This window comes from Amblyomma mixtum, chromosome 5 (assembly GCF_055824585.1).
Source record: "Amblyomma mixtum isolate Tamu chromosome 5, ASM5582458v1, whole genome shotgun sequence".
Classification (NCBI taxonomy): Eukaryota; Metazoa; Arthropoda; class Arachnida; order Ixodida; family Ixodidae; genus Amblyomma; species Amblyomma mixtum.
The window spans coordinates 84473137-84498320 of NC_143016.1; the positions used below are offsets into that span (position 1 = coordinate 84473137).

Consider the following 25184-nt stretch of genomic DNA (forward strand, 5'->3'; position numbering starts at 1 on the left):
ATGCCGCCTCTGTTGCTGCGCCGTGAATTGCACCAGCTGCGTACTATTTACTTGTCTCATAGCTGACGGAAGTGCAGAAAAGAGATCACCAACGGACAAACACAAACGACATGGCGCGGCATTTATGCACACTGTAATTATTTGGTTTGGTGCACCCGCTGATTCTCTTATGCCTGATATTCGGCCCGTAGAAATTTTTGTTTCCAACTAGGTCAAATACGCGCCATCTTCCTCACACTTCGTTTCGTCGTGGTCTTTTTTTCAGGCGCACTAGAGAGCTGTCCGCTCCTACTGCACTAGGCAGCGCGACGCAGCGATGAGCATCATCCTCGAATGGCTTGTCTCGTCTCTCCGGGATTACCGATGGGTCACCACTGCTCTGGTCTTCGCCCTTTCGTATCTGGTTGGAAGCTTCTACCACAGGGTGTCTAAGTACCCCAAAGGGCCCTTCCCGTTACCACTGGTGGGGAACCTGCTCAGTGAGTCTTTGAGCATGCAGATTACCCTCAACTTTGTTCCTCCTTGTGCTTAAATGATTTTTTCGCCTTGGTATCGGTGTTCCAATCTGTGCAATCTGAACTTTGGAGAGAAATGTTTCTTCCGGGCTTTCTCACGTCTTCGCGATGCATCTTTTTTAGCCAGAATTTCACTGCATTTAGGTATTACACTACCGGAATTAAGTATCGTAGTGTCGTGCAGAATACATTCTGAGAGAAGCGGGGTGAAGGTGTAATTACTGTGTTGTAGCAAATATTTGCTAAGGGGAAAACTAAACAATAGTCCCATATTACACAACTGCCGATCAATACCTAAATATTACTACTTCAACGAACTATAAAGCAGAACTCTGGGATCTACAAAGGTTGAATTTAGCCTACGCTACTTAGGAATTGCGTCTTGTAATTTTGTCATTTCCCACTACTAAGGGGGAGGAGGAGAAAGAGGAGGATGAAAGGAGGGGAAGTTAGCCGGTAAATGAAACCAGTTTGCTACCCTGCATGGGAGGGGGGGAAGGATGGGGGGATATAAAGCTGAAGGAGGAAAGGGAGAGATGAGAAAAAGCAGAAGATGAAAAGGCTTCGGCAAAGTCGAGGCCTGGCGTGCAGGTCCAGCACTCTTATGAACCGCAGGAGATCCTGGCAGGCTCTCACCGCCGATTATCGCCGCGGCCAATGTCCAAGAATCTTGACCTCCGTTAGCGGGCGTGAATCGATGCGTTCCAGCGCAGGGCGTATAGAATATCGTACAAAACTGTACGCTGGACATTCACAAAGAATATGAGATATGTTCTCATCTCGGCCACTACTGAAATTTGGCCCTCATGAAGACTCCGCATGCCCTGCCACTGGCTGTCCGAGGCACAAGCGGAAATTTTTTTTTCCCTGTGCCATCAATTACCACTTATGCGAAGTGAAGGCGTCACACCAGATCCCTGAAAACATCATTAACTTTTTTTTTCCTACCGCGCCCAGTGACCATAGCCTGCTCACGTTGGATGCTAATGCCGATTTCAAACGCTTTCGCGCCATCCTCGAACAAACTGCGTGTTAGCCTTGAAGCCGGAAAACCCAGTTTTATCCTTCTCTTCAACTTGACTTCTTTCCTCCTGGCGGTGATTGGTGAACGGCTTGTGAATCAACGCAGTGTAGAAGTTGAGAATGGCTGATTTCGTCAGCGTGGCATATGCCCTTAAACACGGTGAATCTCGATTCAGCTGCGTGCACGATTGATTTTGCCGGAACTCTAAGTAGCAGTGGCTCTGAGGATGCTGCCTCATCATCTGACTTTAGTGCAGAAGGTGGCGAAGTCCAGAGGAAGCAGCTCGAAACATCGGTGGCCGAGGTGCTGTTAGCTTCTGATTTGGCCCCGTTTTGTTTTACTCGAGGGCCGTTTTGATGAAAGAAACATATTGACCTCAGCGGTGTTATTTGTCTCATTTGCAGGATTCCCACAATATTTTGGTAGGATTTGATGCCATCGGCGCTTCCAAGGGTTCACCTGACTATTTCGCCAAATGACGTGGCCAACTATTGAAAATGAACCATTAAATGAACTCGATTCCGGTTAACACTAGCGTTACCACCCTGAAGAACATGCTCATCTGGGACACGCTTGCAATCCGTCGCACCGTAGCTAGATGTTCTCTAATCAATCAAGTTGACCCCTATTAAATCAAGGTGAATCTTATCGGATCAACCGCTACGTTTTCTTAAATCAACCTAGTCTCATATCACAAAACCGTGACAATAACCGAAAAATATGAGAAATCGCATGCCGAACGAAAAAGTATGCCAGTCGTCTTTCTTTCCTCGCAGCATTAACGAACGGCACAAACTGCCTCAGGCTGTGGTGTCTGCAAGTTATGTGCAGGGCAAAAACTGCCTCAGGATGTGGTGTCTGCAAGTTATGTGCAGTTTGGAAATGCATTAAGGCGATATCTTTGCGACAGTGCATAGTCATTAACTGACTTTACAATGCACTCTACATTGTATACTTATTTTGCCTTTTCCTTGTGTAACAAATTTCTTTACATGTCTCGAAGCTTGATTCTCTACTTTTTGTTTTATGGTACTAACTTCGTTCTTGTTGTGTTTTCATGCTTCATTTGGAATGACCTTTTGCTTATTTAACCAGGGCTCGCGTTCTTCCTTTCTGTGACATGCCCCCTGCAACACTGCCTACGGGCGATTCGTTGTACCATAATAAATAAAATAGGTACACTAGGGTAAAGAGCTGGGCTAGTTGGTGGATAGTTCTAACGAGAAAAAAAAACAGCTGGACAGCTTTGATGGAGAGCGTCGTCCTCTGTACCTCTCTGTCGTTGCGTCCTTCCACTGTTTTTTTTCGGTAAATAAAATAAATAAAGTTATTGTTTTCTAGCCGGGAAACTACGGACTAGAACTGATTTTTTTGAAGCATTTGCTTTTGCATAGGCAGACGTGTTTTCATATTCCCAAATGCGTTTAAATATTGTTTGTGTGAAATTTTGTTGAGGATTTCTCAAGAAACATTTAGTTTGCAAACAAATTTAGATAATGAGACATCCAATACCTCAACGAGTCCAACATTATTAAATAACCTATTTCTTCGTTTCACTTTGATGTTTTGAAATAAATAATAATCAGAATGATTACTGAACCAGAAAAATTTATCAAAAACGCTCCAAAAACGTAATCTTTGACATTGGTGAAAACAGCGCGAAAGAAGAAGCCCGAAGGCGAAACGAGGAAGTGACAGGAAAGAGCGCTGACTGACAACTGAATTTATTGAGCGAAACTCGCGCAATATATAGGAAGGCAGTGCCAAAGATAGTCAGATGCAGTCAACGTCACATGGTGCAAAGATCCATAAAAGCGATAAAAACAAAACAAGGTGAAAAAGCTAACAGTGAACTGAATATCAAAAGGGATGGTAACAAAATGAAAACTACACTCAATGACTATACACAGTTAATGTCACATGTCATCGGTTTTTATGGCTCTTTACACCTTATGACATTAACTGTTTAAGTCATCACGTATATTTTTGTTACCATCCCCTTGTGTTTCTGCTGACTTTTAGCCTTTTCACCCTGTTATGTTTTTATCGCTTTTATGGCTCTTTACACCATGTGACATTAACTGTGTATAGTCATTGAGTGTAGTTTTCATTTTGTTACCATCCCTTCTGATATTCAGTTCACTGTTAGCTTTTTCACCTTGTTTTGTTTTTATCCCTTTTATGGCTATTTGCACCATATGACGTTGACTGCATCTGACTATCTTTGGCACTGCCTTCCTATATATTGCGCGAGTTTCGCTCAATAAATTCAGTTGTCAGTCAGCGCTCTTTCCTGTCACTTCCTCGTTTCGTCTTCGGGCTTCTTCTTTCGCGCTGTTTTCACCAATGTCAGAATGGACCAACTAGCCCAGCAAAAAGTTCTGCTAGATTACGTAATCTTTCCCAGGGCACCGAATAAATTAAGTCGCGAATAAAAAAAAGACACGGGACGCGTTGTGATGACTGGAAGCTCAATTACTATACACTTGCATGATGACGAAAAGTCCTTGTTTCCTCTTTTGACAGCCCTCCGCAAGGTCAAAAGCCTGTCGTGCAAAGCAAATGAGTGGTCTAAGAAGTATGGAGACGTCTTCACCCTCTGGGTGGCCCACAAGCCCATGGTGGTTCTCAACAGTTACGCAGTGATTCGTGAGGCATTCCTGGATCGCCGGCATGAGTTCGCCGGACGCTTTCAGACAAAGATGGGTAAGCATGTTGAGGAGGATGGTTTCAAGAACACGCTATGTAATATTGAAAGCACTGAAGGAGCAAAAGAGATCATAGAGCTTATAAGAAGTCCACCAGGCGTGGTCAGTGTCAAGTGCAGTTTGGATACATGATGTTTGCATACGCAGTTTGCACTGCAGTTTGCAGTGCAGTTTGGATACGGGCAAAAAATAGATGCGAGCCTGTTAGCACCGCTAAATTGTTCGGTACATACTCAATCTATAGTAACTGGGTGGCTCTACCAGACAGCTTCAAAAAAAAGAAAAGCTCACTTGTGTGGAAGCTGTTTGTATCGAGGCAAAGGCGTGGTGCTCGTGGCTCTGCGCTTCCTATGCCCGCGACGCTTGCTCAGAAAAGTAGCTGAAACGGTCAGGCTCTGGTTTATTTCCCGCATATCTCTCCGTTCAAGCCCTGTAAAGAAATCTGCGTGAAGTCGATTCAAGGCTGTTCGTTAAATTTGAAGGTTAAAAATTGTGAGCTACATTTCGAGTTACCATTTGGCTACAAATTGGGTTATGCAGCAAAAATGATTCTTAATTCCGCGCCTTTTCTGGTCGTTTTGGGGAGGAGGAGTAATTTTCTAGTCTAGCTCGATTTTACGCGGCACACAAAAGACTATATTTAGTTCATTATTTTAATAAACAAATTAAAACCCAGGTACAAGCAGGAAATTGTCTACGAAACCGGTCACTTTTTTTTAATTAGCAGTACTTAATCTTGACTGCCAATCTAGAAGTGAAAGGCATCCCCTAGTTTCCGCGTGGAGCCTTCGAGATACTGTACTGCCAATGAGTACTTTATTGAAGATGAATATTCTGCTGAAAATCGAGCTTGCGCTAATCTTAAGAAACACGCTCAGGAGGCATGAATCGAGCGAAACTTTGCTTTACGGGATAAACGAAAGAGCCTAGGCGTAAACAGGATGAGTTATTTAGTTGCATGGAATTCTAAAAAGAAGAATAAATATATAAATGTAACTCAAGCTAGCCTTCTTGAGTCCTCGATGGTGCAATAGTGGTTTCCGTGACCAGTAGCAAAATAGAACATTTGATCAGTAGTATTTGAGTCCACCGTTTTAGTATTGCGGGCTTAGAGGAATAACAGGTCCCGTGTGCTCATGCGAAGAACGCTAAGAGGGCACTAGCGTTAGTTTATGAACACACTTAGCCTAAACACATGGCGGCGTCCTTCCAAGCAAGAGCCGCCCGCTTCAGCCGAACAAGCAGTCGCTGCTGTTCTGATTGACACGCTTACCGGTAACAGCTCATGTTGCTGCCTTCCTATTACTGACCTTGCTTGGACGACTAAGTACAAGGTTTAAGTTAGCTGCTTTTGAGATACACTGCAGATTCGGATGCACCTAGACCTGATGGGTCCTCTAGTTGTGCTGCAACCATCTACATCTATTCGGAACGCAACGCAACCGTTCGAACCGTAACGAAATTTGCAGGCTCGCTCAATTGCCTTTACCCGATTACTGTGCGATAGCAGCGGGTGTTTTAACTTAATTTCACTGCTTCAAACATCGCGCCGTTTGGTGTGGTTTGCTGCATGCTCGCCGGATGGCGCTCTCTACTTCGTGTGTGTCATGGTACTATGGGAGAGAACCTTCAAGAGTAAGTGACTAGAGGACAAGTTTGACAGTGGTAATTAAACGCGCACGATTGTGATGTTACGCTGCATTTGTCCTAAACAAATTACGCTCAAAGCAGAGAACGCAAGTTTTCGCTCAAAATGAAGATGGAAGCCATTTCGGGAGTGGTCCGAAATGACCGGCATCTGTCAACGAAACGTGCAACAAAAACGTTTACTGCAGTCGTAATCTGTGAGAGTTGTATTCCCAACCTCTCGGGTAAAAACTGAGAGCTACATAAAAACGTTCACAAGTTAGACACACAGGACGACGCGCAAATGTTAAACAGGCAGTGAGAGCCCCTGTCAACTGCATAAAACACCAGAAAAGCGTATGACCGTAAAATGGATGTATGGAATACATTTGACAAGGAGACAGGCAAAAAGCAATAGAAGAAAACGATGCGTCTTTAAAGGGCAGTGAAAAGTGATATGACATGTGGGGTAAGGGCCCGAAGAAACATGTTTGATTGGATCACGGTTGGCATGCAGAAAAGTGACAGAATATGCTCTAACAGGTGATAAAAATGGACAAAACAGCCTAAATCATTCCGAGATGGCTGCATGTATGGAGCAGTTCAGACGTGTGTATACATAGCAAGCTACGGTAATGTGCTCATTAATTCAGAAATGTTCTTGCGAAAAGCGCACTTCAGACAAACAGGAAGACAGGCATCGCTTACACAATTCAGGCCTCAAGAAAGCTTCTTTTACGTCATGGGCAAGACTGCCGACTGCCGACTGCATTTATGATGTTTGATGAGAAACAACAGTTTCCTCAAGAATAAGAGTGAATGAGCTGACTACGAAGACTACCTTTGGTGCACGCCCATTCTTAAAGGAACTGTTGTTTCTCATCAAACGTCATGAAGAAACTTGCGAATGGTAGGGGCTGCTGCAATCAGGACAGAAGAATAATCAACCCAAACTTCAAAGGCTGGGTGGTATGCGAGAGAAAAAGCAAAACAGAAAGCGCAACAGGGAACTGTGTTATTGGGCAAAGCGTTGCCCGCGCCGGTGCAAAGCTGCTCACCTCTCGGCTAGCTTGAAATGACGAAAACATCAGAGGTACCTTCAGTGTTCTGAGCGGGCAACCTCCGGCTCTTTGAAACTCCACTAATATGAACCAGGCTAAAGAAAAAATTGCCGAGAAGATCTTTGAGAGTACCGCTTTGAGATGTTAGAAATAACAAGATGCTTAATAAGCTCTGCTGAGATTTGCAGTGTTTCTTTCAACATTCAAGAATGTCATTGGCTATAAACGAAGGCTGCTGCTTCTTTATTTAGTTTATAATAATTTAAACCTGCGTGCATCTACTTACCACAAAAGCCGTCAATATTGATACTTGAACCTTTGTTTAGGAATGGAAAGCCACCTGTCGGAAGTGGTCCTATTTGCTAGTAGAAGGGGGAGGGGAGAAAGTAAAGCTATAAAATTCAAAACGAGATACTGCGTTTCTTACTTCCTTTGAGCGTTGCACTGTTTGCTGGCTTCGTTTGTTTTTTGTAGGAGACTTACAGACCCAGGGGCACCATGACATTCTTTTTGAAGATTATAGCCCACAATGGAAGGCACTTCGTAAGGTGGCTCTCCTCGCTGTCAGGTCAGTACGTAGCGGTTGACGGGAAATAAAATTTTTGGGTGATCCCACGTTCTCTGGACCTGCAGCTTAATAAATATGCAGTGTGTGCTTAGCCCGCTGGTGCAGGATGTCATAATATATTACCGACAAACATACTTCCGTGTTTACCATTACAAATTTTATTTTGTCACACTTAGTAAAGCGCTCCACAGCATCAGTAAATGCTGGTGACTGTATCCCCGATGAAAACCATATTTGTAGATTCAGAAGCCTCCATGATTTTAGGCATAAAATAAGCCTCGAATTAAATCCCTAAAGAGAATGATATCTAGCCTTGTTTTACTTTGTTTTCGTGGTGACTAACCGTTATTTAACTACTTGCAGGAAGTACGCCATCAGCGAGTCACTCGAGAAACTATGCACAGATGTTGTTGACTCCTACGTGGACTCCTTGGGGGAAGGACCGCAGCTTGTCGACTCGAGAAAGCCGTTTTTCCGCATTCTTTACGATCTTATCGGAGTTTCGGTCTACGGAACAAGGTTTTTATCGCAGTTTGTTTTTCATCGGATCATTTTTTGTTTACATAAAACTTTATAATCTGTTTTAGGCTGTTTGAAACGCCAATGATTTAATATGAATTCTTCTCAACTTACGTCAAGCATCTTACGTCAACGTCAACGTCAAGCACCAGAATTAAAAATTTATAGAGTTAAGCTTCACCAACTTAGCGACCTAATCCGTGAAATCTGTCATAAGTTTAGCCGTTCAGCCCTGCATTTCATCGCGCAATCTATACCCTTAGCCGCTAGAGAAAGAATAGCCCTACCTGTGCGAATCAACGAAATCTGTCTGATCTGGTCATCCGTCGCCACCCAGATTTTATCTCTTTCCTGTCTTACTTGCCCTCTCCATGCTCTCCCGTAAAACGTGGAGAGGTGGCTTCTCTCTCTCGCTTACCACCTGCCACACTCGGCAAGTGGAAATTAAAGCAAACTAATTTAAATTCAAATAGCGAAATTAAAATCTATTTATGAAGTTAAATTAAAATAATTCGTTAGGTAACAACGGTATTGCGGCTGGCGCTATAGATCGCAGAGTATAATACTTGGCTGTATGGCTAAACCAAAGCTATAGCAGCTGTAGGTGGGAAAAATTTAAAAACCGACCGATGTTCTGATGACATGCGCTGTAATTGTGGGAAGCAGCAAATGCTAGATTGAAAAGATCCACCACGTGGATCTCTCGATGTAAATTTATGTTCCTAGCTTTCCCGAGGCCAAGGGAGAGCTCACTCCTCGGTTTTAGTTTATTCTTGTCATTGGGTCTACTTGCTTCATGTGAAAGAAAGCAGTTTGTAGAATAGTTTAATATATCAAATGACATTTATCGGCATTGATAAAATGCAGAAAAATATTGCGCGATGTGTGCGCTCAGGAACAAAATTTATTTCAACATATGTCTGATTAAATTCACTTTCGTATGCTGTAGCAAGACAGAAAACATCAAATTTTAGAGCAATCTCGACCATGACGTTCCGGTGTCCGCACAACATCCCTGCTTCCGCACCAACACGAGCTTATCCCTTATAAAAATGATCTATAGAAAGTCTACAGACTTCTTATCGACTCTATTGCCTTTCTATAAATATTTCTTTTTGTCTATTCATAGTCTACAGACCATCTATGGACAAAAGTCTTAAAATTGTATGACCACAAACCTATAGACCTCCTTCACCCCGCGACGTCACGGAGATGCGGTGGCGCTGATGTCAGTAGCGACTTTCGCGTGGTAGGCAAAACAGGTTCCGCCTGCCCGTGCCTACCGCAGCTACCGCAGGTATACCGGCGGCTGCATCGTGGCTGCACACTGCAAAAGCAGCATGTACTGACCAGCTGCGTCGCTGTTGGATCCACGTAGTATCATAACACGGAAAATTAGATTAGCCTTAATAGGTCCCTCGCATATAAATACCGAATTAGGAAATGGGCCGCGGTAGTAAAAGCGCGAAGCCTGGGTGTCGACCAGTCAACGTACTTCACAGCAGGGAGATTGCCGCGCTCATTCACTAGCTGAACAGCATGGTATGCGCTTAAAATTGTGAAAAAAAAGAGAGCATGTATGTAGCTGCGCACATATTTATCACCCTGAGCTGATGTGCACGGGCGCCGGCAGGGTCACTCTCCACCAAGGAGTGCGTTATTTTGTTGATAGCACAGCATGTTTTAACTTGTGTAGAAGTTATATGAACGTATAATGGGGCGTTTTAGGGCATTTAATACATACTTCAAACTATTTCTTAACATGACCGACATATTTATTTAATTCTAGCAGAAAGAAGTCTGGTAAGTTGAGACAATCTTGCGCGGTCACGTTGGCATGCTTCAAACAGCGTACTTTGAGTGTGACAAAAGCCATATGCTTTTCATTGCATCACGCATGTGTCATAAGCGGCTTCATGAAGAAGTACATAATCGCGAAGACTGTTTGGAAAGAAGCAACCGCAGGCGGGCTACCAACAGAGACACGTAGCGAGATTGACAGGAGATGAGGCAATAAAAAGTGTTTTCTTTATTGATGCGTGAGATATGTAACAAATTTGGTGCAAATATGAAATTGCTCTGCTAATTTCAGTAATGCGTTTTATTTTCAGCTATACCTGTTGCAGTTCTTGAATAACTATAATTAACACCCTGGTCAAGTCACCCCGAGTCTTGAATAATTAAGCAGAAAGCGCAGAAATTTTTTATGCCAGCATGTTGCCAAAGCCCTATTCTCTATGATGGCGGTATTACTTCTTTTTTTAGATTCTCAGTACTTATGCATGCATAGACACATGAAAACTTTTCTTATAAAAATAACTAACATACTACTGCTCCTGTCGGAAAAAAAAAATCGAGAGATTTATTGCGCTCCTCAACGTCTCTGGAATCGTTCGCGACAAATTTCTATTTCCATTCGTTACAAATTTACGAAGGGGTGAGTGATGCCAATCGCATAAAATGTGGTAGATCGCAAATAAAACCTTTAAGTATATTCCCTCGTTTATGGCCTCTTCGCTTTCGCTTTGGTCAAAGAAATGCGCCACTGAAATCAACGAAACCTCTGATCCCTGTTCTTCGTAGTGATACTACCATTGTGGTGCTCCGTCGTCGGAAACCCGCAGAATTTGCGACGTGCCAGGACCATCAGAAAACCCATTACCTCACAATTTTTGACGACCACAGATCTAAAAACCGTAATGTTATGAATTTCTACTGAATATTTTGCTATAATTTTTCGTAACCAAACAGAAGACCCGGGGCTGGGAAAGAATATAATTTCAGGAATCCAAACTTTTCACCAAATTGACAGTTTAAGAAGGGGAGAAGTCGCCCTGGCTGGTGCCTGATCTGACGGCTAAAAACAGCGGTTACGCGGGACAGATGAGATCGGGACACGATCGACGCTGTCCCCACATTTTGCACTGTGCGACACGTGTGTCAACAGACGGTGAGCGCACGTCGGCTCTGCCGAAAAACGCCAGTACTTCCCTCACCACTGTCCCGAGGTAAAATCATTCATGCTAGTGCACAGTGTCAAAAACATTACTTTATTCAATGCCTAGGGCAGAAACCAACATTTGAAACGCTTTCTATCCATAATAACAGTGTGGCGAAATACGCCGTACATGCCAACGCGAGCCAGTGTACTTCGAGGAATACTAAGTTGAAAGCATCAACCATTGTTATGATTCTCAGAAACTCAAAACGCGCCCTACAAGCCTTGAAAACCGGCGCTGCCCCACCTCAACTCGACGCCACTCCCTGGCCTCTTGCCTACCGCGAGCCCGGTAGCGACTGCAGCGCCACCTCGCTTGTTTGCAAACATGGAGGAGGTCTATAGCTTGTTTATAGACTGTCTATAGCGTCTGTATTTCCTATAGACTGTTATTTAGGATTTATATACAGAGATTCTATAGACTTTATAGACAACAGTCTATAGATTGTCTAAAATAATTTTGTAAGGGGTGACCCTGCTATCGCATCAACGTTCGGGGGATATCTTTACGATTCGCAGACAGCAATGTTTTGCCCTCATTTCCTCACGCAGCGTTTCTGTGAAAAATGAATCATCTGCAGATACGCCGTGAGCAGACGACCAGAAAACATGGGGCGCGTAGGAACACATGTAAAATCTCAGCAGCTTCCTAGTTCTTTGAAAAGGTCTAGCGTGCATAGTGCTGCACGGAAGTCCTGAGATGGACTATAATAGACTAAACTGAGCTGCTGCACAATTCGCCGTGTGGAAGAGACGCGGCTTCGTAAAAGAGACGCACCCCGACGCATTTGACTTTCATGCGCAGGCTAGACGAAGAGAGCAAGGAGATCAGGCGCTTGGAAGACATCGACCACGAGTTCAACGAGGTGTCCCCCGATGGCTTGCCGAGCGACATCGCGCCCTGGCTGGGTATCCTCTACCGCGGACGAGAAAAGAAGATAGAGGCCATGTTTCGCGAGTCTTGGAAAATATTCGAGAGGCTATTCAGCAAGGCTGAAGCCACTTATGTGCCAGGTATGCAGTGGGAGTCTGAGCATTCTCTCTTGGAGCACATTGTACCAGTATATCAGAATACATTTCAGTAAAGCGGAAAATTGGGCTAGTTGGTAACGATCCATCTAAAAGTGGCGCACAGAAAAACACGGAAAAACAGAGGAAGAACGGACAGGACAGGAGCGCATTAGCAACTGATTCGTGGTCGATGAAACACTTCTCACTCGGTGAGCATGCGCCAGGAAATTCAGCAGGTGTCAACAACATATAAAGCCGAATAAAAACGTGACGTAGCATTACGATAGACATGCGGACTAAGCCCAGAGAAATATATATGTATATATAAGACAAGAATTAAGCCGAGCCCACGGTGCTACCTTTCTATTGCTGCTGAGCGTGCGAATGTTGTTCGTTCTCTGCTATTGTTGGCCGGAGACGTTGAAACAAACCCAGGCCCCGACAAAGTTCTCGAAGAACTGGAAAAGCTTTCTGACGGTCAGTCGCAGCGAATCAGTGAGGTTCAAGGACTAAGAAGCCAGCTGACATCTACGGAAAAAACTATTGCCGACATAAGTAAGAGACAGGCTGACCTTGAAACGATCCATGAAGACATAGCAGCCCTACGCACTGACCTAGACAGAATAAGCGCTAATACCACTGGAGTAACTAGTCAGATTTCGGAAACAAATGCCCGCATAGAGGATGCCGAGAATCGTTCACGACGAAACAAATTAATTTTCTACAGCATCAGAGATGACCATCCATCAGAAAAATATGCCCAATCCGAAGAAACAGTCATCCGCCACTGTTATGAGATCCTCAAGTTAACAATTGATCCCAAAGAAATAGAGCGTGCTCACCGTCTTGGACGCCACTCAACCGAACATCTTCGCCCATTAATAGTTAATTTCGCCTCCTATAAAACCAATGAGTTAATTCTTTCCAAAGTAACTATGCTAAGGGGTACCAACAATAGCATTGGCAGCCGCAGCGGTGGCTCAGTGGTTATGGTGCTCGGCTGCTGACCCGAAAGACGCGGGTTCGATCCCGGCCGCGGCGGTCGAATTTCTTTGGAGGAGAAATTCTAGAAGCCCGTGTACTGTGCGATGTCAGTGCACGTTAAAGAACCCCAGGTGGTCGAAATTTCCGGAGCCCTCCACTACGGCGTCTCTCATAGCCTTAGTCGCTTTGGGACGTTAAACCCCATAAACCAAACCAATAGCATTGGCGAGGACTTTTCACGCCGGGTTCGTGCCGCACGGAAACAGCTCGTTGCATTCCCCCGAAGCAAAAAAACAGCATTTTCATTGCGCTACAAAACATTGTATATTGGTTCGAAGCGGTATGCATTCGATGAATCCTCACAGACGGTGCAAGAAATCGCATAGCAATCGGCTCGTCATCATGCAACCGTACGTCCATTCAATAGTCCTCGAGATAAGTTCCCAAATCTTTATTTTTTTCCATTATCTTCGCAAACATACACAGTTTTATTCCCAAGCGCAAGCATGTTTCTAATCTTGTTTCCCCATCCGCAAGCAACATACTCATACTAACTGAAACATGGCTAAAAAATGACATCACCGATTCTAAAGTTCGGCCGACTTGCCAAATTTTAACATGTTTCGGAACGATCGCAAAGTCTCTCGAGGCGGAGGCGTTCTTATTGCCACTAACCAACAGTAGCCCTGTTCTATCATTAACTCAGATTCAGAGCTTGAAATATTATGGGTAATTTGTCGTTCCGCCCCCCAATTAATAATACTAGGTGTCTGCTATCCACCTCCCAGCAATAACCCAAATTTCTCGCATAGCCTTGGTTGTTGCCTAAGCCAACTTGATACTAAGTACCCTAACGCATGCATCTTTCCCTTCGGCAATTTCGACTGCCCTAGCATTAACTGGCAGAACATAACATCAACAGGCAACGCAGAAACAACAAATTTCATTGATGTGTGTCTCAATTTTGACCTCAACCATTTAGCAAGGAACACGCGTTACTCATGAATCTCCTAACATTCTAGCCGCCGCGGTGGCTCAGTGGCTATGGTGCTCGGCTGCTGGCCCGAAAGACGCGGGTTCGATCCAGGCCACGGCGGTTGAATTTCTTTGGAGGAGAAATTCGAGGGCCGTGTACTGTGCGATGTCAGTGCACGTTAAAGAACCCCAGGTGGTCGAAATTTCCGGAGCCCTCCACTACGGCGTCTCTCATAGCCTCAGTTGCTTTGGGACGTTAAACCCCATAAACCAACCAACCAACCTAACATTCTAGAGTTGATGTTGACTAATCGCCCTGAAAGTTTATCGTCTCTTACTTATCTCCGCGAAATTGGCGATCACAAAGTTTGTTTTTTCTTTATTGCACAAAGTTTTACATGCCACCTTCACTTTTGCCACCGAATTGCGCCAAACGTAACAAAGAATGATCTGCTTGTACGATAGAGCTAATTACGAGACCATCAACAACCAGCTGCACAATTTTTTCTAATTTTCGAAACAGGCTTTCAAGACAGATCTGTTCAAAATAACTGGCAAACTTTCACAACAAAATATCAGGATTTTCGTCAGAATTTATTCCCACGAAAACATTTTGTGCCAATCGTCATATGCCATGGTTCTCGAAGTCATCAAAAACGCTCTAAAACAAGACAAAACGGTTATTGCGAGCAGCAAAACTCAACCCAAGCGCATGCGCTCGGAATAAGTATTACGAGGTTAAGCACCTGTATTTGCAATCTGTTCAAAACGCTAAACGCACATTTTTTGGTGTAGATCTGCCAAAGATCTTAATCAACAATCCGCGAAAATTCTGGCAAGTACTAAACCCCCAGAAAACACGCACTATTACTCTTACTAACGCACTTGGGTAAGAGGCCAGTGATGTTGTATGCGCGAACATATTTAACACTGCATTCGCATCTGTTTTCACCGAGTAAACTGACACGCCACTACTTTATACAACTGCATATCCAATATCTCCAATGCCTTTACACACACTTTCTTTACATGCAATCGCCTGTGTTATCGAAAATATTGAGATATCATCCGCAGCAGGTATCGAGGAAATAACCTCGAAGCTCTTAAAGAATACTCGGCACTCTGCAGCATACTTATCTTTATTGTTCGCGCAATCACTTCACACAGGTAACATACCCAGTGACTGGAAAGTGGGGAAGGTCATTCCGGTGTTCAAATCAGGTAAAAAATCACCCCTTAATTATCATCCCATCTATTTGACTACTGTACCATGAAAATTTAAGGAGCATGTCATTTTTTCGCAAATAATGCATTTTCTTGACTATAACCATCTTTGCCATCAATCTCAGCAAGGATTTCGTAAGGGTTCTCCTGCGAAACAAAATTAGCCATTTTCGTTCATGATCTGCCTATAAATCTTGATTCTAAGCTTCAAACCGATGCAATCTTTCTGGACTTTGCTAAAGCCTTTGACAAGGTACTTCCCGAACGCTTACTACTAAAACTTTCCCTGTTAAATTTACACCCTAATATATTACAGTGGCTAAAACAATATTTAGCAGGTCGCTCCCAGTTTGTCTATGTTAATAACCAAGGTTCAGAGCTTGATCCTTTTCTCCTTCTTATATATATATCAATGATTTACCCCTGCATGCTTCCTCTAACATCCGCACGTTTGCCGATGACTGCATCGTCTACCGCTCAATTATTAACCCATCCGACCAGCTAGCGCTCCAAAACAACCTAACCTGTATAGAAGACTGGTGAAGCCAGTGGCTCATGGAGCTTAACAGTAATAAATGCAAACACGTGTCATTTCACTACAAACGCAAGCCCCTTTTGTCCCCTTACGCAATCTCTGGCATCGCAGTAGAATTGACCAATTTCCATAAATACTTGGGTGTAACCTTAAGCCATAATCTAACGGAATGCGCCTGTCACTAACATTCTATCATCAGCTAACAAAACCCTTGCTTTCTTGAAACGTCATTTGCTCCATGCACCACCCGACGTTAAGCTTCTTGCCTACAAGTCCATCGTTCGAACAAAACTAGAATATGCACCCCCCCTCCCATTTGGAGCCCTAACCAAATCTATTTGTTAACATCACTAGAATGGCTGCAGAACCGAGCAACTGGATTCATTTATTCATGTTATCCATATGACATCAGCATATCTTTAAAACCAGAGTTGAGCCTAACAAACCTTGCCTGTCGACGTCATATTGCCAGTATGTGCTTATTTATAAGTTTTTTTTACACCTCATTGCGTATTCCACCTTACATTAGCCGCCCACCACACATTTCACTCCGTCTTGGTCATCCCATGCAAGTTTCCCGTCCACAGACTCGTACCACAACGTTTGCTGCATCATTCTTTCCTCGCTCAGCCAAAGACTGGAACGGCCTTCCACACGACGTCACTGCAGCCACCAGTCCATCCTCATTTTCAAATTGTATAACTGCCATATTTAACGACTAACATATTTGTACATAAAGTTTGATTCTATCTGTACCCACCCCTTATGTAATACCCCCTCTGGGAGTCTTTAAGGTAATAAAGTGAAGTGAAGTGAAGCCCTAAATCTCTGGGGTGACCGAAGCACAAAATCAGCACATGCGAAAGGCGAAAACTGCATGAAAGCGCTACCAGTTCTGCTATCAGATAGCGCGGAACTTACGTTCTTTTTCCAGCAAAAACACCGAAGTGGAACTGACACACAAGTTGTTACCTGCGGCGATTATGTTCGAGGCCTCGAATATCTCTCTATCCACTCTTTTTCTTCCGCGCCCGATCATGCCTGTCGCAGCCAAGTTGGGCAGACAGCTGCCCTCGCAGTCCTTGCATTTTTGCAGTACAGGGGAAGGTTCGAACCATGACCCGTTCTTAGCGACGCAGCGTGGTCGCGCAACCTTTCGTTCACACATTTCCCTGTCTGGCCCACGTAAATCTGGCCGCAGCTAAAGTGAATGCGACACGCGACACCTGTCGCACAAGGAACAAACTTAGTCTAGTGGTTGATCACACAGGAACACTTCACGTGCTCTTCGGCAACAAGCCTGCGCAGCTTGGAGAGCTGTGACGAGCTTGGAGAGCAAGAGACGAGCACCAGCCTTCTGGGCTACCTTCTTAAGGTTGTGTGACACCCTGCGCATGTAAAGTATCACCTCGAAGGCCTGTTTGGAAGGGTCAAGTTTTTTTTTCTTCTTCTTTTAGTCCGCATGTCTATCGTACAGCTACGTCAAGTTTTTATTCGGCTTTTTATCTTGTTGACACTTGATGAATTTCCTGGCGCATGCTCACAGAGTGAAAGGTGTTTCTTCGACCACGCATCAGTTGCTAGTGCGCTCTTGTCCTGTCCGTTATCCTTGTGTTTTTCCGTGTTTTTCTGTGCGCCATGTTTTTATACATATCAGTATACAGTCTTCTGTAACCAGGAAGTGGACTTTTCGGTTCAAACCGAACGAAAAAAACTATACAAGCATGCCGAATTAAGTTTCAAAATTCGTTTTGACCCAAATGATCAGTATCTATGACATGCACGCCACACATAGTAGGCTACTGAGTAGGAGTTACGCTCAGTCAAAGAGGAAAAGTAATAAAGTACGGAAGACGACGGAACTGTGGGAAGGCGGTGGATTACGCAACGGAGTCATTCATTGTTAGGTATTTAGGTATTCCTTCACTACGTGCAGACCGGGCGGCTCTACCTACTCGGCAAACGTCGTCTGCCTGCGTAGGGCTGTTCACTGCGATCACCTGCCCAGGGTACTTACTTGGCTGAGTACGTTTCTCCCCGACATTTAAGGACGCTGACGAGTCTGGGTACCCCTATAGTGAATTGATAGTTCCACCATTGTGCCCCGTCCTCTAGGCCAACCCAACGCAAAAACCCAACCACAATATTTACGAAAACCTACCTTTATGCAGTAAACTTTAACTGGAGTTTTCGTCTTATCATTCCATCACTCTTTTCAACCATGATAACAATTTCTTCAGCGACGAATGATAAACACGACCATATGTGCATTAACTGCTTGTTGACCAAATGCTCAGGCTCACAAAAAGGCCAGGATGGGCCTATAAGCGACTTTATACAGCACAGGATTTCCAACTTATATCACCGGTAATTCATTCGTAGAAAATAATATTCGCCCAAGAAAACCTAATTGCGTTCTCAAGCAAACACTGAAAAAAGTCCGCCGAAGTCTCAAAAAATGAATACCGGAAAGTCCAACTCCTATTTGTTGTTACGCGCTGGTTTAAACGCAGAGTAATTTTTACTCGCAGGAAAGACAGAAAACTTCAGCCATGCCATGATTGCCGCTCACGAAGAGGCTATCCGTGAAGAAAAAGGCGACGCTGAATACTTAACTAAGGACAACATGGTTATGGTCGTTCTAAACATATTTGGCGGTACGTATTCTGCCCCTGTCTGGCTACAGACTAGCGATTTTGCTTTGATCAGTTGGCACCGTTTATTTTTCATCAATTCAGAGCGGCGTGCCCTGTGGTGTAAACCAAAACCTCGCTATAAAAATGCCTTCATAAACACGTTAATCTCTGATCCGGCGAGAGACGAAGCATCGTTCTTTTGGAACTCAACGCAGTGGTAGCTTGTAGACAATCCACTATACAAATACCTTGACGCCTTTTTTTTTAAAGAGCAATGATGATAAAAAAGTTTATAAAAATGCCCGAAGGGCCCTGAATTGCAAACATATCGGTGTTCTAGCGAAATTCCGGCGTCAGGTTACAGTTTTTCGCCTTTTAATTGTATATGTTACTTGTCGCCGCCCCCAAAAGCATATGAAAAGGTCTGTAGACTAGCGAAGTCTCTCCCCAGTGGCCTTTGCCAGCGTTTCTCAGAAACGATGGAACAGGTTGCTTTCAACGCCGGTAGCTTTCCTGCACATTTCGGGCCGCGCTGCACTGTTTGGAATACTTTTCTTAACTGTGTGAAACAAAAGGCTCGTAGATGTGAGAAGTGATAAGGAAAGTGCGATCAAAGCCCACGCAAGACGCCCAGATATGACCAACTTTCACTGCAGGAGCAACAGACGCATTGTCTGCTGTACCTGAAAGTTCATGCATGCTAGTGTGTGCCCAGAAACGTTATAGTCTCAGTGCGCACCAGTAGTAGTCAACAGTTACACACTCAGAAAGTGTGTGAATCTTTTGATCTGGAGAATGCTTTTTTCTCAGTGCACGCCACTACTATCCAAAGGGTACAAACGAAGAATTTATGTTAATCTTTTGATCTAGAGATTGCTTTTTTGTATACGGAGGATACTTGATGTAGTGTTGTACAGCAGAATTTAAATTTTATAATGCTGTTCGTAGCCTTATCTTTACTCATTCTTGGTCCTAGCCGCCACTATCACTTCGGCTGGAGAACTTCAGTGGCTCTTTCTTCAGATCACGAAGGAGCCGAAGATTAAAGAAAGGATCGTGAAAGAAATTGAAGACAACATCGGTAAGAACAGTCGTCGTGTGTGATTTCTTCGCGGCAGTGTTCATTCGAATCCACTATATCGTACGTTGCGCGGAATCTCGCCTTGGTGCCTTTTCAAATTAATTTGTAAAACAGAGTACAGTGTATGACGTGCACCTGCCATTGACGGGAAGCGGGTGATAGAGGAATGGAAGGTAACGCTACGCCCTCGTCTAAATGCCTCAACGACTCGCTTGCACGTGGGATCGTGTCAGGCTCAGATCGAAAGAGGCAAGATGAGCTAGATCCCATAAATACAGCAATCATTAACTGTAAAAACCGGTGGAGAGCGGCAGTTAGCTCACTGGCCGCTGACTTATCAGACCGCTCTTTCGTAAGGCCAGCTTTCTTGGACACCACTTTCAATTATAAGTCAACTGTGGAACATTGCAAAAAAACAGTTAAGAACATATTGATGGCGGAGCTCAATGCATCCGATGAGCAGCATCGAAAGATTTGGCGGCGTGCTCTGATTGGTCCTTGGTGGTCACTCGACACCTATCGCGTGCTCACTGTCTCTAGCAATCAGGGAATAGCGTTTCGGACATCGGCGGGGTTTTGGAGTGACGATAGCTGTAACTCTATCGAATTAAATCGAGGAGAGCCCATTGTGGTAGTTTTCATTGGGATGCTGGGGACAATGCAGTAATAGAAAAATAAGAAAAATTTCCTCACTTCTGTCACTACTCCGGGGATATCACAGTGGAAGGCATAATATCCTAACGTCTGCTTTATAAGGTGCGTGAAACATCGTTTCATACTTTTTACGATATTCTCAGGCGCAAGCAACTATAGCCCGACAAAATATAAGATAAGGAGATGCAGGTTTGTTTTCTTCAAAGCGTGCAGGAATCGCATTTGTTGCTAAATTTTAAGAACGTTGATATCTCTATTGTAATAGGTGCATGTTGACTTAAACTGCGAGACACGGTGTGGTCACTGCTGTCGTGGTACATCGTTGCATCATGACGATTGACTAGCTTGTCCATTTGATGGGCAATAAAAGCGCTGTTCAAACTGACGAAGGACGGGGATTTTCCAGAATGCACCCTTTGTGTTTCTGGGCTCAAGGTGGGCCGCAGGAAAGATGCTTTTAAAGCTCCAGTGTACAGCTGTCCAACAAGAGGGTTGTCCAGTTAGGCCGCTTAAGACCACGTAAAGTTCAGAAAACAAGAGTATTTTTATTTTTTAGTCTTTAGTGCGCTACCGATGTTCTCACGAAACAGTGTGCCGAAAACATGTTTCTTAACCTTTTAAGTGCTAGCTAGGAGCCAGTATACTTTGAAAGCTTTCAATGCGATATTTTGTTTCCGTCATCCAGTTTACGGGAAAATCTCTACCGAGATCTCTCAGGGCACTCCAGCCAATGCAAAATCATCCACAGAAAGTGTTCAGTATGTCTGGCCAAGATGTACCCATATCCTTAGGCAGTTAAACTGGTCTTTAACCATGCAATGCACTTTGTACACATTTGTGCACTAAGCGAACAGCTTTTTTTGAGTTTGTGCTGCGCGTAGCAGTATTTTTTTTGTTTTGATTGAGTCTAGCCCCTTTCAATCCATGAATAAACGTTTTCATGTCATATTGCCAACGCAGTAAATAATATTTTGTGAAATAGCGAGTGGGATAACACGTCCACCGCCATTTTTGTGCCAACAGATTTTGCGACCAGTAAATAAAAGAATTTTGTTCACAATTTCCACTTTAATAGTCTCCGAAATAGAAACTTATTTCGCGATTCTTCATCTCTTTAGTTCACAAGTCCTTGATTTTTGCTGTTGGTATTTCTATCAATTAGGATAGTTTGTACGATAACTTCCATATCCCTGTAAAAACATTACGCCTGTATATTGCACGGGAAAATTACAAAGTTATCTTTCTTGATGCCTGAATGTACAGTGTAGGTGGAAAAATGTTTTCGATGGAAAAATGGTGATTGAAGGGGTTAAGCAGTCCAACCGGGATTTATATGTACGTTAAAAACACATATTCAGAATGTATTGCTATAGAAGCTTCAGAATATTTCCCACACCATTTGAGGACAAACTCTGGGAGGTTTATGTCCCTACATCGTTCAAATTTTAAGCAAGATTTTGAGTAGCCTATGACAGAATTGGGGGCTGTAATAAATGATGAAGTTTGACTGCCATTCTTTGCTGCCAGTCATTTTCAATCGAATCCAGCTTTACTGCACAATTTGTCCGCGAGCATCGACCAACTAGCTCAGTGACATAAGTTGCGCTTTGCGAAACTTTCTTGGTCTCGTAAAGGCTCCTAGAAACTTTCATCATCGTCATCATCATGATCTTCATCACCCTAACTATTTGCACTGCTGTTCGAATGCCCCTTCCAATATCTTCCAATTAATTCTCTCCGGGGTCATCTACGGCCAAATTTTCCCCCCAAACTTTGTGACCTCATCCGCCCATCTGACACTCTGCCGCCTTCTCCTACTTTCACCTCTGCTTGGAATTCGCTATTTTACCTTCAAATAAAGTATCACAAGTACCAGCAGGCTTTATTGCATGAAGACGTAGTACCAGTTGAATATAAAGGTTATCACAGCTTTACTGAGTTGCATATAAAGGACTGTATTGTACTTGAACAGAAATTATATTTGCAAATACACAGCACAACCTCCTCTTACAGACATTTAAAAATAGGAATACAATTTTAAGTTAACTTGCGTGGCAGGTAAAAAAAATTGCGAACTGTGATGCTAAGTCAGATTCTCATTTTCTTGCTGAATTCACTGGCGTGTGTCTCGTCGTTTCTTTCCTTGTGTCCTCTTTGATTGTGCTCTGTTCAGTCCTGTCAATTCTATTCTTGTCGGGGCTTTGAGACCACATGCGTTTCATTTAGCTAGACATGTTTTTAGAATGGTCTTTTCAAAAAGGTTAGTTTGCTTACATTTTACGCATATTTAGAGCATTACCAGCCTGCTTTAAGTTTTGCGGAATATCATAGATGACTGCACAATGTCGAAGATGACACCTGAATAACAACTAGCAGGGCGAAATTTTTCTGAGAACTGGGCATAAATATGATTCATACGCAGGCCGTATAGCCAGCGCTAATAAGCATCAATCCATTCTAACTGGTGAAGTCACAATTTAGCAGTGGGGCAGCTCTGATGGACCCGCCGCTGTGGCTCAGTGGTTAAAGCAATCGTGTACTGATCCGGAGTGCCGGGGTTCGAACCCGACCACAGCGGTCGCGTTCCGATGGGGGCGAAACGCAAAGTGCTCCCGTGTGTTCCGTGACGTCAGCGCATATTAAATATCCCCAGTTGGACGAAGTTATTCCGGAGCCCTGCACTACGGCACCTCTTTCTTCCTTAATACTTTCACTCCCACGTCCTCCCTACCCGTGCGGCGCGGTTCGGGTGTCCACGTAGACATAAGGGCTGACAGCACAATTGCCTCTGAACATGCGAGGTTGGCTGAATGCGATTCTTTTTTTTTTTCAATTTCCTTTGTGGGAGTCCGATTCCCCATCAGCTAAGATATAAAAAAAAACACGCACACAGATTAGTGGAATAACGAAACTTGCAGCGCTTGCAGGTACGTACATAACAAAGTAGACAGCATGGGCACTAACCCGTTTTTTACTCATTGCAAATATAAGTTTCTTATGCCCTGTACTTGCAATGAATAAAAATAAAATCAAAGTTCGTGCCTTTGTTGCCTACTTCGTTTCGTCCGTATCATAGAGCTCTCGAAGTTCCGTTTGTGTGAACCAATCCGCCCGAGCAGCCACACTGATCAATAGGATGAGCATAACACATTTAGCTGCCTATCTATATGACCGCAAGGCCTCTGAAAACAGGGTTGGAAGGATTTTTCATTGAAGGCTGCTTGAGTTTTCAAGGGTTCTGCATAATGTCAACCGGGGCTGCAGAGTGTTAGCTGGGAGTGTCGCCTGGAGAGAGACCATCCCCTTTACCAAGATCATGGTTTCCCTAATGACTTGTCCATGGGGCTTCGTTCGTGGGCCGCATTGCTGCGACCCGAACTCGCTGGCATTTCATGGCCTCTTGGCAGTGTAATGTTCCTGGACTAAGATAGTGGCTCGCCGATTGGCCGATCGTCCCCGATAGGCACCCGTGGTCTCGTTGTCGTGTGTGTCTTCTTGACCAGTGTGTCGTGGAGAACCTTCTGCAGGAGCTCCTTGTTTGCGCTAACTGCATACACAGCCGAACTGCAGCTCCTACTCCCTCGCGACTTCTCTGATTCCGTTTTATACCCTCTGCGCGTGGGTCGGCGTTTTTCTCTCCTCCTCTGGAGTCTCCGCACCGGACGCGGTCAGCCGGCCCTTTCTCCCTTTCCCGCATGCGCGGCGCTGCTCGTCCAGGTGGCGCCTCAGTCGATTCTTTCTTCGCCGGTCTCGCCGCTAACCAGCCGTGACGACCAAACAGAGTTGCTCCCTAGCGCGTAAACGCGCCCGGATGTGGTGAAACCGCCGCGCACGATTGTGGCCGCAGAAATAATAAGGATGCCTTGCCGGCGCAGCCGGTACATAAAGCAGGGAGGTTTTAACGCGACAGCGTTAAGCAGCATGTGCCGCAGAAAAGCAGGTGTCATCGTCGGCGTCTCTTGTCGGCATCAGAGTCAGGGTTGTTGACCGTGGGCGAAAAGTACACACACAAAAAAAGCAGAGAAGCAACCTATGTGGCAGGCAAGCCACATGGCAGGCAAGCCACATAGGCAGGCAAGCCACAATGCTTGTCAGAACAAGGAAATGAATTTGCTTTGTGATTGAGAATAGATCTTGCTGAGGCATATTTCCGATGGGTCCTAATGCACTTTCATGCGGACGCTTTCAACAGGTCTGCTCTGCGTTAAGCACGTTTAGGACATTAAGGATAGCCTGAAAATATTTTGTGTTTATTGTGTTACCTCGGAATCACATGGTTGGCTACCCGGTGCACCCGACCACAATTCTAAGCTTTCAAGTGCGTAAATATATGCAAGTGCAAATAGTCGCATCCAAAAAAGCGGCAGAAAAAAAAAGGATAATTTTGTTACTGTAACGAAAGTTACTCTATACGAACAAAAATTGCAGTTGAACTTTCTGAGGTTTTAACGAAGCCCCTTGATTTTCCATCGCAGTCCGGTGCATTCTTCGGTTTAAATGGGGCGCATATTTTTAAAATTTTCTTGACTACACGAGTGCTAAGATTGAAATTTCCCGCATGTTTTTGCTACGTTGATTATTTTCCGCTGATAATGCTCTTGCGTATTTTTTCTAGGCAGCACTCCTCCTGTATACAGAGACAGAGAGAAGCTTCCCTTCACTGTGGCCTGTTTACTGGAGACCCTTCGATCCTACCCCATCACTCCAATGGGTGTGCCCCACAACACTACAACGAACACCAGAGTTGGTGAGCTCTTGTCACGCTCTTTTGTTTAAAAGAACCGAACAAGTGAAGACACACACAAAGTGAACAAGAGAGGGGAAAGCCTCATGGTCGTTGCCATCGTGTCTACAAGACGACTTGTCTTTGTCTCGGCAACACGTTCTTCGCTGATGGGAGCTAAATGAACTCCAAACAAGTGAAGAGACGGGCTGCGGTGTGTGGAATTGCTGAAAATAAGCTCAAAGAAATGACTGAAGAGTACATTGCGGTTTGATATCAGAAAAACATCATTTATAATGAAAGACTACAAACGAGCGCCAAATGAAATTCTGCCCCATTGAA

General features: G+C 44.2%; 1 protein-coding gene across 2 annotated transcripts in view; it reads left to right on the top strand.

Moving 5' to 3' along the window:
• The first annotated feature begins 271 nt into the window (after nt 1–271).
• LOC149342864 (steroid 17-alpha-hydroxylase/17,20 lyase-like) overlaps nt 272–25184 on the top strand; it is a 28199-nt gene continuing 3286 nt past the window's right edge. Inside the window, exons 1-8 of one of the 2 annotated variants that reach the window (XM_089545377.1) lie at nt 272–479; nt 4066–4245; nt 7409–7502; nt 7866–8021; nt 11825–12033; nt 18280–18405; nt 19361–19465; nt 24735–24866. In XM_089545377.1, the coding sequence (XP_089401503.1) occupies nt 317–479; nt 4066–4245; nt 7409–7502; nt 7866–8021; nt 11825–12033; nt 18280–18405; nt 19361–19465; nt 24735–24866 (1165 nt within the window). In that variant the 5' untranslated portion in view covers nt 272–316. The remainder of the gene's footprint in view (nt 480–4065; nt 4246–7408; nt 7503–7865; nt 8022–11824; nt 12034–18279; nt 18406–19360; nt 19466–24734; nt 24867–25184) is intronic. The other variant, XM_089545378.1, reaches the window with a different exon arrangement.